General features: G+C 44.9%; 1 protein-coding gene across 2 annotated transcripts in view; it reads left to right on the plus strand.

The window, feature by feature from the left end:
- bmpr1ba (bone morphogenetic protein receptor, type IBa) overlaps positions 1 to 15,949 on the plus strand; it is a 34,997-nt gene extending 19,048 nt beyond the window's left edge. Inside the window, exons 1-11 of one of the 2 annotated variants that reach the window (XM_037259052.1) lie at positions 12,059 to 13,160; positions 13,217 to 13,486; positions 13,569 to 13,668; positions 13,749 to 13,851; positions 13,935 to 14,031; positions 14,113 to 14,251; positions 14,419 to 14,611; positions 14,697 to 14,994; positions 15,059 to 15,234; positions 15,344 to 15,474; positions 15,538 to 15,949. In XM_037259052.1, the coding sequence (XP_037114947.1) occupies positions 13,254 to 13,486; positions 13,569 to 13,668; positions 13,749 to 13,851; positions 13,935 to 14,031; positions 14,113 to 14,251; positions 14,419 to 14,611; positions 14,697 to 14,994; positions 15,059 to 15,234; positions 15,344 to 15,474; positions 15,538 to 15,663 (1,596 nt within the window). In that variant the 5' untranslated portion in view covers positions 12,059 to 13,160; positions 13,217 to 13,253 and the 3' untranslated portion in view covers positions 15,664 to 15,949. Of the gene's footprint in view, positions 1 to 12,058; positions 13,161 to 13,216; positions 13,487 to 13,568; positions 13,669 to 13,748; positions 13,852 to 13,934; positions 14,032 to 14,112; positions 14,252 to 14,418; positions 14,612 to 14,696; positions 14,995 to 15,058; positions 15,235 to 15,343; positions 15,475 to 15,537 lie in introns of those variants that run through there. The other variant, XM_037259051.1, reaches the window with a different exon arrangement.
- Positions 15,950 to 16,141: the final 192 nt, after the last annotated feature.

Raw genomic sequence — 16,141 nt, forward strand, 5'->3', positions numbered from 1 at the left:
TAAGGGTTGGAATTGGGGGGTTAGATCACCAAATGATTCCCGAGCGCGGCACCGCTGCTGCTCACTGCTCCCCTCTCCCCCAGGGGATGGATTAAAATCACATGGGGATGGGTTAAATGCAGAGGACAAATTTCACCACACCCAGATGTGTGTGTGACAATCATTGGGACTTTAAACTTTAAACTTAAAAGTGTTGTGTCTGTCAAGGCGATCTTTCTCTGGACAAGCAAGTACAGGACGACATGTTCCCTGACCGTCAATGAGTGCATGCTATGTAAAACACACACACACACACACACAGATCTCCTGTGACCTTCCACCTACGCCAGGCTGCAGCCTTCTGTGTGACTTCTGGGAAGTGAGGAGCGATAGCTTACATTTCATTGTCCTTGGTGGAAAGAAGCGGCGCTGTATCAGTTTTCACGGTCAAAAGCTCCGCCAGTTGCTGTGCTTTTGTCACCAGCCACTAATGAGACGCCGGCACCCCCCATGCGTGGAGAGTCTGAGGATCTGTTTGAGATCCACCAAACACCTGCCCTGCGCCCATCCCACATTTCGCCAAAATATCGACAGTCCGTTTTTAGTTTTCATGAAGGAACAGCGGCACCTGGACCCAATGAGCGCTTGTCGGATTTAGCAGACGTTTTGTCTAAAGAAACCCGATTAAGGTGAGAGGTAGTTGGCTGTTCCCAAAAACGCAAAGCTGAGGTGTCTCTTCAAAGCGCTGGTACGAAAGTGTTGACATTGTATAGAAAACTGAGGATGTGCTGGCCCCGAACAATAGAAGACATATGATGAAAATACCAAAATGAACCCCTGAAAGGAAGTGAGAAGAGTGTGTCGGGGTATTACATCCTCTAAGGAATACACATCACCTTGACTTTCTAAGACACAGCTGATGCAGCATATAGTATGTGAGACGTTTGTGACAGTATCTCATCTTTGAATCAGGCCTACGCCATCACTGGGAGCCTTACAAACATGGTCAGTATGGGTTATGGTTAAGGTTAGAGCTTTAGGGCAAAGATCGCTTCAAATGTTTTTCATGTCAATTTTTGGGTTACGGTTTGGGTTGAGGTGATGGGGATAGGGTTGGGCATTGGGTAAGGGATCGTCTTAGGAGGTTAGGGATAGGTTCAAGGGTTAGGTTAGTCTTAGGTTAAGTGGGGACTTGGGTCAGGCATGGTTTGTGGTCTTAGGGTTTGGGTGTTATGCTTAGGACTTCAGATTGGAGACGGGAAAGGTGTTATGTTAAAGTTAGGGTTACGTTCATAGGGATATTGGCTAAGTAGCTATAAAAACAACATTCCAAAATATCAGCTTTAGGCACTATATCGGAATGTAAATCAGAATTATACCATGCATAGCTGGCTCAAGGCATAAAGTATCCATTTGCTCATTTTTCATCTGTTTGGCGCCAAGCAGTTAAAAACGTGATATACAATACATGCACATTGTCATCAGCAGGCTGGTTTTAGCATTGTCGGCTTTTACTTCCAAAATAACCACGCTAAGAAAATGTTTGAGTACAGTATGCTTGTTACACGTTGTAATTCCGCTTTTGTGGTCATACCATATGGCTTTGAAAGAGACAGCATCTGATACGGACCTTATGACTATCCAGATGGAAATGAGTGTTTGAATGCATGCGTGTGCGTGTGTATGTGTGTCTGAACACGCTTGACAGCGTGTTTGTCCAGTGAGATAGTGCAGAGTAGGCCTGGAGCTGGTGATGGGTGATATGTTAGATATGCTTCGCCTCAGTTAATGGCCAGCTAATCACACGCGGTAGACAGCCGGACGCACAGCACTGTAAACACCCCGTACCCGCTGCCGGCACCTTTGTAAACCGGTGGCATCGCTTCATTTGTTGGGTGTCTCGAAAACACAACTGCAGACATGGCGACGCACACACACACGCTGTATATACAATATGCGCGTTATAAATGAGAGTAACATGACTGTTTGAGCCTACAGATGACTGAGATGCCGCAGACCAAAACACAGGTGAAATAAACACATGCCAGCTGCAATGTTAACACCATTAACTTGTGCCTGGTGCACACGCACGTACTTGCACTTAAGGAAAGAAAAAAAACACACACACACATCACAACTTACAGTATGTGTAGACTAGACCAATGGTGGAGCAGAATTGTTGCAAACGTTTGCACATACACGACAGGGAATGCAAAAATAAACATAAGCTAACATTAGCCGGTTGGCTGTCGTCCACAATCTTTGTGGCTTTGGCCCTTAATTTATTTATAAATTGATCAAATTTGTCTCCTTATGGCGAGAGGTTAAAAGAGAGAAACCCTTGTTGTACCCTGCTTTTTTATATATTTATTTTTGTTCTATTCTAACGTATTTTTTTTGTAGTTTTCACACACATGCTAAAGTTAGCTTGCCCTTTTGGCTGTAGTGTTGTACTTCAGAGCCTCTAAAAGTTTTTTTTGTTTTTGTTTTTAGAGGCTGACCAACATGCAAATTTGGGATGTAATAGATTCAAACCGTGAAGCCTCCTCCTGGAGAAAAGACAGACAACTTTATTCCCTTTTTAAATCATGCCGCATGGTGGACTATTGTTTACCACATCTAGCTTCCATTTCTCAGCTTTTGGAGACTTGGAATCAACAAGGCCTTCTAGATGTAGACAGATGATTGCAAGCATTGTTTTGGGAAGCGTCATTTTATTAATTTAAATAATGTAACAAAAAAATTGTGACCGTGACCAATCAAGGTCAGACATAGTGAACCACAAAGGATATTTTTTGCTGTATTCCATGACAAGAGTGTAAAAATAGCTGGACCTCAACAGGGTCGCTAAAACCCAAAACAAGTTCTATGTTGTCATCTCGTGCTGGGTCACATGTGGAGGCTTTGCGCACGCTCACATACTTTGGGTTCTAACCCGAATCCATTTTGTATTTACCGCGGCACACCATTGGCTCCCAGCCCGCGTGTGCCCATTGTTTGTCGGCGTGATGTTTGCATGCCGCCGCTGCCGCCACCACGGAAGAATGCGTCACATGATACTATCACGAGAATAGAACGTATTCAGGTAAAAATAGCAGGCGGGTGTGAGTATTTGCCGTACTTTTTATTACGCGTCTGATGAAGGTGGCATCATATTCCTCAGGAATGCTCGGCCTGCTTTATTTATCTTTGAAAGAATAGTTGAGGATATATTGTCCTCATAAACGCCTACCCCAGTTCTCCATCAAAAGTAAAACATTCTAAAAACAGCCGGACTTTCGTAAAGCAGCAAGTCGAGTAAGTTGATTACAACCCTGCTGCCCATCGTCAATCCATGAGTCATTTTGTCTTTGCTTGAACTTTGTCCTTAACATTTCAATGGCACTTAATAGGAATCACATTGGTCATCCAATTAAAAAGAAATCTAAGGGGGGGGGGGGAAAGTGTCACATTTGCATAAGCTTTTGATTTCCTTGGCCTCGATGATTATTGGCAGTTTTATCAGAACTCGAAAATGTGGCTTTTGGATTCTTGGATTGCACTAACATTATGTACTTTACTCAATTTGATTGGCCGCTAATGCATGTGACACGAATGGCTTGGGTCCAATCGCCTGACCTTTTCTGAACCGTTGCTGCCGACTCTTTCCCACGTGCATCTGTGAAACAAACCCTTTCGCGTGTCTAATTCATTTGACTCGCACATGTTCCAATGTCATGCTTAGCGTTAGACAATCTTCTGCTCTTGTTCATTTATCATCCATCCACTACGACAAAGAATCCTTCCATTTTATTCCAAGCGAGAAATCAAACAATGGGCGAGTGTCCACTGTTCAATCACGTCCGTCTCAGTGAGCAGATAAAAATCGAGTCATAGAAATGTCTTAATAGGCAGACGGGTTATTTGAGTGGCCGTGAAAACACTTGGGCGACCCGCCAAAATAAACTGGTGAGCGTGTAACTCCGTGTGTGTGTGGGAATGAGTGCAGTAGACACCTCAGAGCTGGGGGTTGAGTTTCACATCTGTGGACACAGTTGGCGGATAGCAGCTTACTTCAGGTCCTGAACGTTGAAGGCTGAGAGATCTCATGTCTGATTTGTGGTTAGGTAAAAACAATTTAGGACTGCCTGTAGACAAAATACGCTCACGCAAACGGACACACATAGAGACAATACATAACTCAAGATAAGGACAAATACATTTTCTCAGGAAGAAGATAATGTGAGTCCCAGCCGGTTGAAATCAGTTATGGTTATTGCCTGTGAGGCTCATAAATATAATCAACCGGGGAATAAGTTTACCTAAGACAAAACAATGGAATTCATTTACAGTGTCATTTTTTTGTGGAGGTGCTATAATATTGAAAACGTGTTTATATGTAGTCCCCTTCCTTGTTGAAAACGTTCTTTCAGACATTTTTCAGGTACCGAAGTTTTCAAGAAGAAAAAAATGCAAAAAGATCTTAAAATGAACCTTTGCAACCAGCTCCAAAAGTTAGTATGTCTTCTTCAATAGACCTGCTAGCAATGCAACTAAGCAGCTAGCGAGTATGGCTAACATGACTTTCTTTCTGCTTTGTTACATGTGAAGATGCTCCCATGTTATCTTGCTCCCCGTCTCGAGTTACGACTGTTATTGTAAAGCGAGTTGCGCAGTTTTGTGTTTCGCGACTGCAGATTCGTCACAGCGACTGGGTGGGAACTTCCCTGATTCCAAAACTGTTCGAATTCTCAATAAAAACGCTGAACGAAACGTCTCGTTTGCATTTCTGACTGGCTGCAAAAAATAGCAAACACAAGTCATCAACGGGATTTGAACCCGTGACTCGAAGATATAAGAATTGATCATTTGGCAGAGCCTTAACCACTGAGCTATCGCAACACGCATTAAATGTCAATGTTACTATTGCCTGATGGGAGCTCAGCATCAGCTGTCATGCGCTGTTTTGATGCTTTAAGGTAAGCAAGTTCTAACAGAGAAGAGTGCGCATGGAGTTTTTTTTTTTTTTTAACACACATATAAGTGCTTGTAAAAAGAAAGAAAAAGTGGCTCCAGACCATTTTAGCCAATTTGGTTGTCACTTTCAATCTCAAACTATTTATAGTATTCAGGAATAAATAATGACCTCAAAAACAATAAGGTCAAAACTGCATAAAAGATATACATTTACAACGTCGCCCTACAGCGTCATTACCGACATTTAATGCTTTGCGCCTGCAGACATTAAAGATGATAATGAAACATAACGACGACCATACTATAGCGCACATGCAGACGTGAGGAGTGTAGAATTCAAATAACCTCTCGATTTTATTCCATCAGTATGGTGAAGAATTGAACTGCAAACGCACCCAAAATCAAAAACCATGTCACGAGTGTAGCAGTTAATGCTGATGACTTTGAGTTCAACAAAACTACGTACATTCCATGCAACATAAGTGAGGATGCCATAGTGTAGTGGTTAGTGCTCTGAACTCTCACTCCAGCGACCCGAGTTCAAATCTCGGTGAGTCCAATAAAATTTTTATCATGGAAAAATTTGCATTTTCAATCGGACACTCTATTAGGTACACCACCATTTTCAGATGTACCTAATCACAGGCCACTTCATTAGGGAAAATCATGGTCAAAGCTTCACGGAATGTGAAAAGTGCCACACCCGCCCTCACCCCCACTTTCTGATTGGCTGTTTGATCTGTGACGTCACTCGGACACTCCATTAGGTACACCGCCAAATGTACCTAATAACAGGCCACTTTATTAGGGAAATATCATGGTCAAAGGTCACAGGTGTCAAGCTCAAGTCCTCGGGGCCGCGTTCCAACATGTTTTCCAAGTGACCCTCGTTAAGCGCACCTGCGTGAAAAGTTTTAGCTCCTTTCACGTTCTGCATGAGCTAAAACTTTTCCCGCAGGTGCACTTAACGAGGGAATCACACGGACACTCCATTAGGTACACCGCCATTTTCAAGTGTACCTAATAACAGGCCACTTTATTAGGGAAATATCATGGTCAAAGGTCACAGGTGTCAAGCTCTAGTCCTCGGGGCCGCGTTCCAACATGTTTTCCAAGTGACCCTCGTTAAGCGCACCTGCGTGAAAAGTTTTAGCCCCTTTCACGTTCCGCAGGAGCTAAAACTTTTCACGCAGGTGCACTTAACGAGGGAATCACACGGACACTCCATTAGGTACACCGCCATTTTCAAGTGTACCTAATAGGCCACTTTCTCAGGGAAATATCATGGTCAAAGGTCACAGATGTCAAGCTCTAGTCCTCGGGGGCCGCGTTCCAACATGTTTTCCAAGTGACCCTCGTTAAGCGCACCTGCGTGAAAAGTTTTAGCCCCTTTCACGTTCCGCAGGAGCTAAAACTTTTCACGCAGGTGCACTTAACGAGGGAATCACACGGACACTCCATTAGGTACACCGCCATTTTCAAGTGTACCTAATAACAGGCCACTTTATTAGGGAAATATCATGGTCAAAGGTCACAGGTGTCAAACGCTAGTCCTCGGGGGCCGCGTTCCAACATGTTTTCCAAGTGACCCTCGTTAAGCGCACCTGCGTGAAAAGTTTTTGGTCACTTTCATGTTCTGCAGGAGCTAAAACTTTTCACGCAGGTGCACTTAACGAGGGAATCACACGGACACTCCATTAGGTACACCGCCATTTTCAAGTGTACCTAATACCAGGCCACTTTATTAGGGAAATATCATGGTCAAAGGTCACAGGTGTCAAGCTCTAGTCCTCGGGGCTGCGTTCCAACATGTTTTCCAAGTGACCCTCGTTAAGCGCACCTGCGTGAAAAGTTTTTGGTCACTTTCACGTTCTGCAGGAGCTAAAACTTTTCCCGCAGGTGCTCTTAACGAGGGAATCACACGGACACTCCATTAGGTACACCGCCATTCTCAAGTGTACCTAATAACAGGCCACTTTATTAGGGAAATATCATGGTCAAAGGTCACAGGTGTCAAGCTCTAGTCCTTGGGGCCGCGTTCCAACATGTTTTCCAAGTGACCCTCGTTAAGTGCACCTGCGTGAAAAGTTTTAGCTCCTTTCACGTTCTGCATGAGCTAAAACTTTTCCCGCAGGTGCACTTAACGAGGGAATCACATGGACACTCCATTAGGTACACCGCTATTTTCAAGTGTACCTAATAACAGGCCACTTTATTAGGGAAATATCATGGTCAAAGGTCACAGGTGTCAAGCTCTAGTCCTCGGGGGCCGCGTTCCAACATGTTTTCCAAGTGACCCTCGTTAAGCGCACCTGCGTGAAAAGTTTTAGCTCCTTTCACGTTCTGCATGAGCTAAAACTTTTCCCGCAGGTGCACTTAACGAGGGAATCACACGGACACTCCATTAGGTACACCGCTATTTTCAAGTGTACCTAATAACAGGCCACTTTATTAGGGAAATATCATGGTCAAAGGTCACAGGTGTCAAGCTCTAGTCCTCGGGGGCCGCGTTCCAACATGTTTTCCAAGTGACCCTCGTTAAGCGCACCTGCGTGAAAAGTTTTAGCTCCTTTCACGTTCTGCATGAGCTAAAACTTTTCCCGCAGGTGCACTTAACGAGGGAATCACACGGACACTCCATTAGGTACACCGCTATTTTCAAGTGTACCTAATAACAGGCCACTTTATTAGGGAAATATCATGGTCAAAGCTGAACTGAAAGTGAAACGTGCCACACCCGCCCTCACCCCCACTTTCTGATTGGCTGTTGGATCTGTGACATCATTCGGACACTATTAGGTACACCGCCATTTTCAGGTTCGTTCGCAAAGATTCACGAGTGAGTGACAGACAGCGTTGCTGCCATGCCAGCCGACACACGTTATGCCGACCATTGATGTTTTAATTTTGTATTTGTTGGATTGTAGTTGATGGTGTTATTATACCGAATGTGTTTGAATAAAAGGTTGAAAAAAAATCCGTTATGCCGACATTTATTTTGGGGGACACCAACTCATATGACAACGTAAAACACATACATATTGTCATTTAAAGCAGTTAACCAAATGTCTGATTATTATGTTTTAATTGGCGAATATAAAAACAATGAAAAAAACACCAGACAAGTTTTAACATAAATGTTTATTAAAATAAAATAATAAAAGTAAATTTCAAACCAGCAATTTTGTTTTCATTTTGTATTTATTGGATTGTAGTTGATGGTGTTATTAAACCGAATGTGTTTGTGTTTGAATAAAAGGTTGGAAAAAAAATCCGTTATGCTGACATTTGTTATTTTGGGGGACACCAACTCATATAACAACGTAAAATACATACATAATGTCATATAAAGCAGTTAACCAAATGTCAGATTTTTATGTTTTAATTGGCAAATATAAAAACAATGAAAAAAACACCAGACAAGTTTTAACATAAATGTTTATTAAAATAAAATAATAATAAAAGTACATTTCAAACCAGCAATTTTGTTTTAATTTTGTATTTGTTGGATTGTAGTTGATGGTGTTATTATACCGAATGTGTTTGAATAAAAGGTTGAAAAGAAAATCCGTTATGCCGACATTTATTTTGGGGGACACCAACTCATATGACAACGTAAAACACATACATATTGTCATATAAAGCAGTTAACCAAATGTCTGATTTTTGTGTTTTAATTGGCAAATATAAAAACAATGAAAAAAAACACCAGACAAGTTTTAACAAATGTTTATTAAAATAATAAACGTAAATTTCAAACCAGCAATCTAATGTGAAATTGCAGTAGATATATTGGATAACAACATTTAGGCGTATATATGCCTACACGTTATTGAAAAACTACTATAAGTGTTATAAAATCAAGATTACCCAAAGAGAGGCATAATCTCCCCGTTGTTGCATAACGGCGCATCCCTGCATGCAATAAAGTTAGCCGTTAGCTCGGAGAAAACGTGCATAAAAGAAGTGGTGTTTCAGTGAGTGGTTCTTGTTCTTTCTTTCCTTGGCAAATCGTAAATCTACATTCTGGTTGACGTAGTTCGCGCCAGGAGGGAGACGCAACACGTTCACTGACTGATCCGTTGATGCACGGAAGGCAGTTCACTCGTTGACTCGGAAGTCCGGATTCGTTCCCTCACTGATCCGTTCTCGCGATGAACTGGAAATGCTAATCACTCACTGACTCGTTCACTCACAGTTCCGTTCAGTTGGTGAACGGGAAATGCAATTCACGACTCGTTCGTACACAGGAAGTTCCTTCATTTTCTTCTTCGTTTTGTTTTACGGCGAGGTGGCACCAGCTTCAATGCGCATTACCGACACCTACTGGTTGAAGTCATATGAACTGAAAAAAGAACGAATCACTTTAGGAAGTTATTCGTTCACTGAATAAATCATTCCTTTGAATAAATCGTTCACTCACGAGCCAACACTATCGCTGATGCTGAGCAGGCAATGGTAACATTAGGTTAACATGGGCGGGTCAGATCAACGCGTACCTTCGCCGGGTAATTTAGTGTTGTTCGCTATATTGAACATTATTTGTTGAATTTATTGTGTGTCGCGATAGCACGGCGGTCAAGGCTCTGCAATGTAAACAATTCTTATATCTTTGCGTCACGGGTTCAAATCCCGTTGATGACTTTTTTTTTTTAGTGTTTGCTATTTTTTGCAGCCAGTCGGAAATGCAAACGAGACGTTTCGTTCAGTGTTTTTTGTTGAAAATTTGAACAGTTTTGCAATCAGGGAAGTTCCAAGTCGCTTGTGACGAATCTGCAGTCGCGAACCACAAAACTGCGCAACTCGCCATACCATAACAGTCGTAAGTCGAGACGGGGAGTAAGATAACATGGGAGCAACTTGACATGTAACAAGATAGGCCCATGCCTAGTTGAATGATATGAATCCTCGTGCATTCCAATTTGACATTTTGAGTGAACGTCACAAGCCTGAACCTTAACCCTGGCCCCTTACAGTCCCTAATGTCCCTGGACCCTTAGCCCAAATCATACCTTGAACCAGATCCCTAACCATCTCCAGCCATAATAACAAACTCAATCTCTCAAATTGTATCCTCTATTCCAATCCCCAAACCCTTAAAAATCTAGCAACCTTAAGCAACACTTATAATCACTTCTTGATTCCGCCAAAAATAACCCATATACGTACCAATTCTTTTTTGTGTGTTTGTTCAAATACTGTGCATCACAAAAAACCCAACGACATTGTCTGTAGCTTTGATTTTTATCTTCGGACAAATGGGCTTCAGGTGCTATGGATATAGTTTGACTTATTTATGAGAGCGAATTGATGACAGGACCAGATGCTGTCTCTCTCTTCTGCACTCTTGCCGCTTCATCCTCTTTACATTTCCCTTTTCTTCATCACTGCTTTGTAGCTTCGAGGCCTTTTCTGGAATCAACCGCGAGTTCCGGAATCCTTGTGTATCCGTCACTCATCCCACACACAATACAGAAAGTGTCACATTCATTAGTGAGTCATTCCTTCTGATTTGGCATAATGAAGTGATGACTATAGATTTTTTTTTTCCCCTTCCATTGCCAGCCAATTATCTTGGAATTGTTTATTCCTCTTCTCCTGACAAGTGGAATTGCCTTTTGGGGTCCTTAAAATTCCCAAGAGCTCACCAGGTTTTGCAAACCTGTGCGTTTTAGTGGTCGCCATCCAAAGACATTGTACGCTTGACGGATGGGCAGTGCAAAATTGTGAAGTGCAAGATGATATTTTCCAGGATTTTCTTTTATGAATCTAAACGTTCCAAAGCCAGTTTTACTTAAAGGCATGAAACTCGACAGGCATCACAGAATGCATGAAAAAGCTTCAATTATCTTTTGGTAGATGGCTGGAATAAACCATTTCTCAAAGACAAGGTTGAGCTATTCCGACTCCCATTAAGACATTCCGCTGCACGCGTGATGGTTTAGCTCATCCGGGCGCTGACATGAGGAACAATGACAAGATAAAAAAAAAATAAAAAAAAAAGCAGGCATCCAGAATCCACTCCCATCCCCCCGACCGACTCTGTCAAACACGGCCAAGATGAAAAACCACTTAGAGGCGCAGGTAGTATTTACATAAGCTGGATGAAAGGCTTTATTTGACATCAGCCGGATGACTAATGAACGTGCTTTCTTTGCTTCGGCCTTTCTTTTTCTATCTGGGCCTGCCCGTCTCCATCTTGTTAGTGGAGCACAAGGCGGGCTCTCCCTCGCCTCCATCCTCCCCTCGCAACAAAGCGCCATGTGTTGGAAAAAAAAGCCTTCAACTTTTGTTTTGGGAGGGGGGGGGGGCCTTCCGGGGCCAACTCGTTGTTAATTGCGTGTTGACAGTGGCCTCCGTATCCTGCTATCAAGACCCGTGGGGGCGGGGCCTAATGGCATTTGAAAGGCTAGTTTTGCAAAAGAGCTTGAAACAATTACCATTTTACTCAAGCACCTGGAAGTTCTGAAAAGTTGTTGTTGAGCTTTGGTATTTGAAGAACTGTTCAGTGTTCATCATACTCGGACCCAGAGTTGAAAATCTGGAGTTATATTTGTTGGGCTCTGGTCATCGGCGTCATCAACATTACAGCACAACTATTGGCATGACCTTGTTTCCTGAATTGACTCTGATCGCCCTTCCTGCCACATGCGCATTTGATAAGCTCACAGAGTAGAACCACTCCAGGCAAGACAAGGTGGGTCGGTCATGGTTTTGGAGACAACACTGTGGACAGAGCGAAAGAGGGAGAGAAAGAGATGGATTGACCGATTAATGACATTCCTGACATTTCCGGAAACAGCGGGGAACCACGAGGCAGCACAGTTACAAGATAAATATATTGCGCTGATTACACTGTGAAGTGTAAATTGGCTTTGGTATCCTATTCCACAGTCTCCACTTTGCTGTAGCAGCCCTGAAGTCATTACAGAGACACTTTTTCTTACCTGTGTTGTTTTTGGTTAGCCTGATGCATTCAAACTCCGCCATGTTCTCGAGCTTCTGACAATGTGCTGGTGGTTTACTCCACACTCCATAGTTTGCTGCTATGGCCCTCGAGTAAAGTGTGGCCAAGATTCCTCAAGGTAAATAGAGGTGATGTCTGTGACTATTGTGTTACCATCTTCCCAGCGCACACATTGTGACGACACGGCTCAATAGCGGCGGAAGCCGAGTACCGGCCGCTCTTTTTTGTTTTGTCAACAGCACGTCGGCACCAGGGCCGGACGGTCGGAGTGGGCGGGGCCTCTCCTTCCCTCCCTTGAATGTGTGGAAATTCAAAAGGATGAGATTCAATGATGAAAGTGCTCAGCTGAAAATCGAACCACTTCTTTTCCATCCGAAGCTCACGGCACCTTGCATGACAACACGGCGGAGAGGCCACAGTAGGAAAATGACAAAAGGATAACTAATGAAGGACGACAAGGCTACCTCAAAGATCCGCACGCATAAAAAGATAGGAAGTGACCGAGAGGCGCTAAGTGTTGGCAGGAGGGCCGCAGAGTGAGAGAAAGGCCAGCAAAGGGCAGCGTCTCTCGCCAGCAGCTCCAATAGTTCCCCGCGGATCTGTCACGTCTCGTTTCGGTCATCCTGACTCCCTGCCCTCCCTCCTCCGACTCCTCCAATTAGTCCTCCCTCCGATTGACCTCCTTTTCATAACCTTAGTCCAGCTCTTGTTTATTCTCAGGACATTTCAGCAGACTTCAGTTTCCTGCCTAGTAGCAGCACTGAAGCACATACAGCGGGAGCGAAAATAAAATCAAAAATTCAAGTGTGTTACACTTTTTTGACTCCAAGAGAGAGCGAGAGAGAGCGAGGACGCCCCCCCCTCAATTCTCAGCATCTCCTCTCGCAGCTGTCGGGCATCTGCTCTCAATGAACGTGCCGGAATGAATGAAAACCCCAAAAGCTACGGAAGAGAGACACTTTTCGCACTTTCACACACGCACACACACACACACTCCTCCCACATCCTCCCTCAAGTGACAAACAGGTGCTTCTTTGAAATCGGATAAGACGAAATACCCAAGCTTTGTTCTGCTTCTTTGGGAACGTAAGATTGATGTGTTGTGGGAACGGACTTGGAGGAGTATCCGTCCAGTATCTGGTGTGCACCCTCGGTGAAGGCGCTGAGAAGTATGAGGGTGCAACTTTGGTTTGTGAAATTGGACACCTCATGCCTCAGTGTGGGAGTAGAGAATCATTTCATCCTTTGAATTGTACGCTTGAGTCAATCGTGACCGGCGGTGTGATGGCCGTTTTACGCCCAGTGAACACCGCATTGAAAAGATAAAAGTCCCAATAATGTATCTGGTCACATGTTGAGGCCTCTGTTTTTCGAAGGTCTCATTTGCCATCAACATCTGATCTTCCTCTGTCTCCCAGGCAACATCTTGGACAGCATGCCGCTTCGAGCATCCAATAAGGAGGCAGCGGCGGATGGCGGGAAGGAGAGCGGCGGAAGTGCCTCCCCCACTTCCTCGTCGCAGCGACAGCTTTTGTGTCACTGCATCCACCACTGTCCGGACGACTCCATCAACAACACGTGCAGGTAGCGCCGGCCGTCCGGCCGTCCGTCAGGCAGGCTCTTCTTAAACCAAGCGACGGACAATAACTTCCACGGTGCTCGACAGAACCGACGGCTACTGTTTCACCATGGTGGAGGAAGACGGGGACGTTCCGGTCTTCACTGCGGGTTGTCTGGCGCTCATCGGGTCAGAGTTTCAGTGTCGAGTGAGTAGAGTCAATCCACTTCGGTCGGCTTTAGGTAGGTACCGCTCTCACAAAGATCGGTCTATCTTTGTCACGTTTAGGACGAATGGAGCTCGCGCCAACAGAGGACACTGGAATGCTGCACAGATGAAGATTACTGCAACCAAAAACTTCATCCCACTCTGCCGCCTCTCAATCCGCCTTGTAAGTGTGTCTTCTTCGTAGAATGGTGTTAAACGCCAACATTCGGTCCAAATCGATGTTTTCCATTTGTACTCTTTGTCCAGTCTATGTTGATGGAAAGATCCACCACATGGCCTTGGTGATCTCCGTCACTGTCTGTAGCATCATTCTGGCTGTTATCGTTGTCTTCTGCTACTTCAGGTAAATTGGATCCATCAAAATGGATTACATCTCCTCTGTAAAAGGTTCTGCCAACTCTCAATGTTTTTTTTTTCTAAAAAGATATAAGCGCCAGGTGTCTCGTCCTCGTTACACCATCGGCCTCGAGCAAGATGAGACCTACATTCCTCCCGGAGAGTCCCTGAAAGATTTGATGGAGCAGTCGCAGAGCTCTGGTTCAGGCTCAGGGCTCCCCCTGCTGGTGAGATGGGATATTACATGACTAGGACCCAGTAAATAGGGAATATATTGTACAGTGAGCCTCCGTTTATGGCAGGGATACGCACGTTCCAGTGAAAACTGTGAAATTTAGATGCCACCCGAATTATTTAATTGTTCTAAAGCTTTAACCCCCTTGCCCGCAACCAGGTGCAGCGAACGATCGCCAAGCAGATCCAGATGGTGACGCAAATCGGCAAAGGCCGCTACGGCGAGGTGCGCATGGGTCGCTGGCGAGGGGAGACGGTGGCAGTTAAAGTCTTTTTCACCACCGAGGAGGCCAGTTGGTTCCGTGAAACCGAGATCTACCAGACGGGCCTCATGAGGCACGAGAACATACTGGGTAAAGACGGCAATCTTCACATCTGATGCTCAAGGTTACATGCATATCTCAGTTGCCTTTGCCAATGGGCTCTTTATTTTCCCAGGATTCATCGCGGCGGACATCAAAGGGACCGGCTCATGGACGGAGCTCTACCTGATCACCGACTACCACGAAAGCGGCTCGCTGTACGACTACCTCAAATCCACCACGCTGGACAGCAAGGCCATGCTGCGTCTGGCCTACTCGGCCGTCTCGGGCCTGTGCCACCTCCACACGGAGATCTTCGGCACGCAGGGGAAGCCCGCCATCGCCCACCGTGACCTGAAGAGCAAGAACATCTTGGTCAAGAGGAACGGCGCGTGCTGCGTCGCCGACCTGGGTCTCGCCGTCAAGTTCATCAGGTGCGCGAACGGACGACCCAACAAATGGGCGACATCATTCATCGTGTCTCTGTGCTCCCTGCAGTGACACCAATGAGGTGGACATCCCCCCCAATACCCGAGTGGGCACCAAGCGCTACATGCCCCCCGAGGTTCTGGACGAGACCCTGAACAGGACTCACTTCCAGTCGTACATCATGGCCGACATGTACAGTTTCGGACTCATCCTGTGGGAGATCGCCCGCCGCTGTCTGTCAGGAGGTACGTGGCCCATAAAGGTTCAAATTCTGGTGGACGGTCCCGCTCAGAAGCGGCCGTAAGTGGCATTTTTTAGACTTCTCAAAAACGGCGGCTTTTCATGTGGGTGAAGGCATTGTGGAGGAGTACCAGCTGCCCTACCACGACTTGGTCCCGAGCGACCCATCGTACGAGGACATGCGCGAGGTGGTCTGCATCAAGAGACAACGTCCCTCCTTCCCCAATCGATGGAGCAGCGATGAGGTAAAATCACGGCGCGGAAGCGCACATGGAGGCGTCACGTGACCGTTGCGCGTTTTCTTGCAGTGTTTGCGTCAGATGGGAAAGCTGATGAGCGAGTGTTGGGCTCATAATCCGGCGTCTCGCCTCACGGCTCTGCGGGTGAAAAAAACCTTGGCCAAGATGTCGGAATCGCAAGATATCAAGTTGTGAGGCTCGCGAGGCTCAATTACTCACACGCATGCGTGACCAAGGGTTGCTTTCTGTGAAAGCTCATTTAGCTTGTAGAAGAAGAAAGAAGGAGAAGCGTGAATGTGTCCCTTAAAAAATGGACAGTGAGAAACACGGGCTGGCACTATGTGACAAAGTGTACTGTGAGGCTTTAAGATATTTTTCTTCATGCTTGTTGCATTTGTAGAGTGTACAAATGTATTGTTTTCTCCTTGTCATGATTTATGTATTTTTCATGTCAAACATTATTAAAGTATTTGTTAGAATTGAGCTGATTCGGATGTTTGCTTTGTTTCAAAGTAGGGTTAGGCTTTCAAAATGGGGTTAAGGTTAGGGTTTCAAACTTTTAACCTCACATTAAGGTTTCAAATGAGGGTTCGAACAAGTTTTAAAACCGTTTGAAGTCAAGTAGATTCAAGGTGAAAACCGGTCTCAGAAGTGGAATGATTGTGTTAAAAAT

The sequence above is a fragment of the Syngnathus acus genome, chromosome 9 (assembly GCF_901709675.1).
Source record: "Syngnathus acus chromosome 9, fSynAcu1.2, whole genome shotgun sequence".
NCBI lineage: Eukaryota > Metazoa > Chordata > Actinopteri > Syngnathiformes > Syngnathidae > Syngnathus > Syngnathus acus.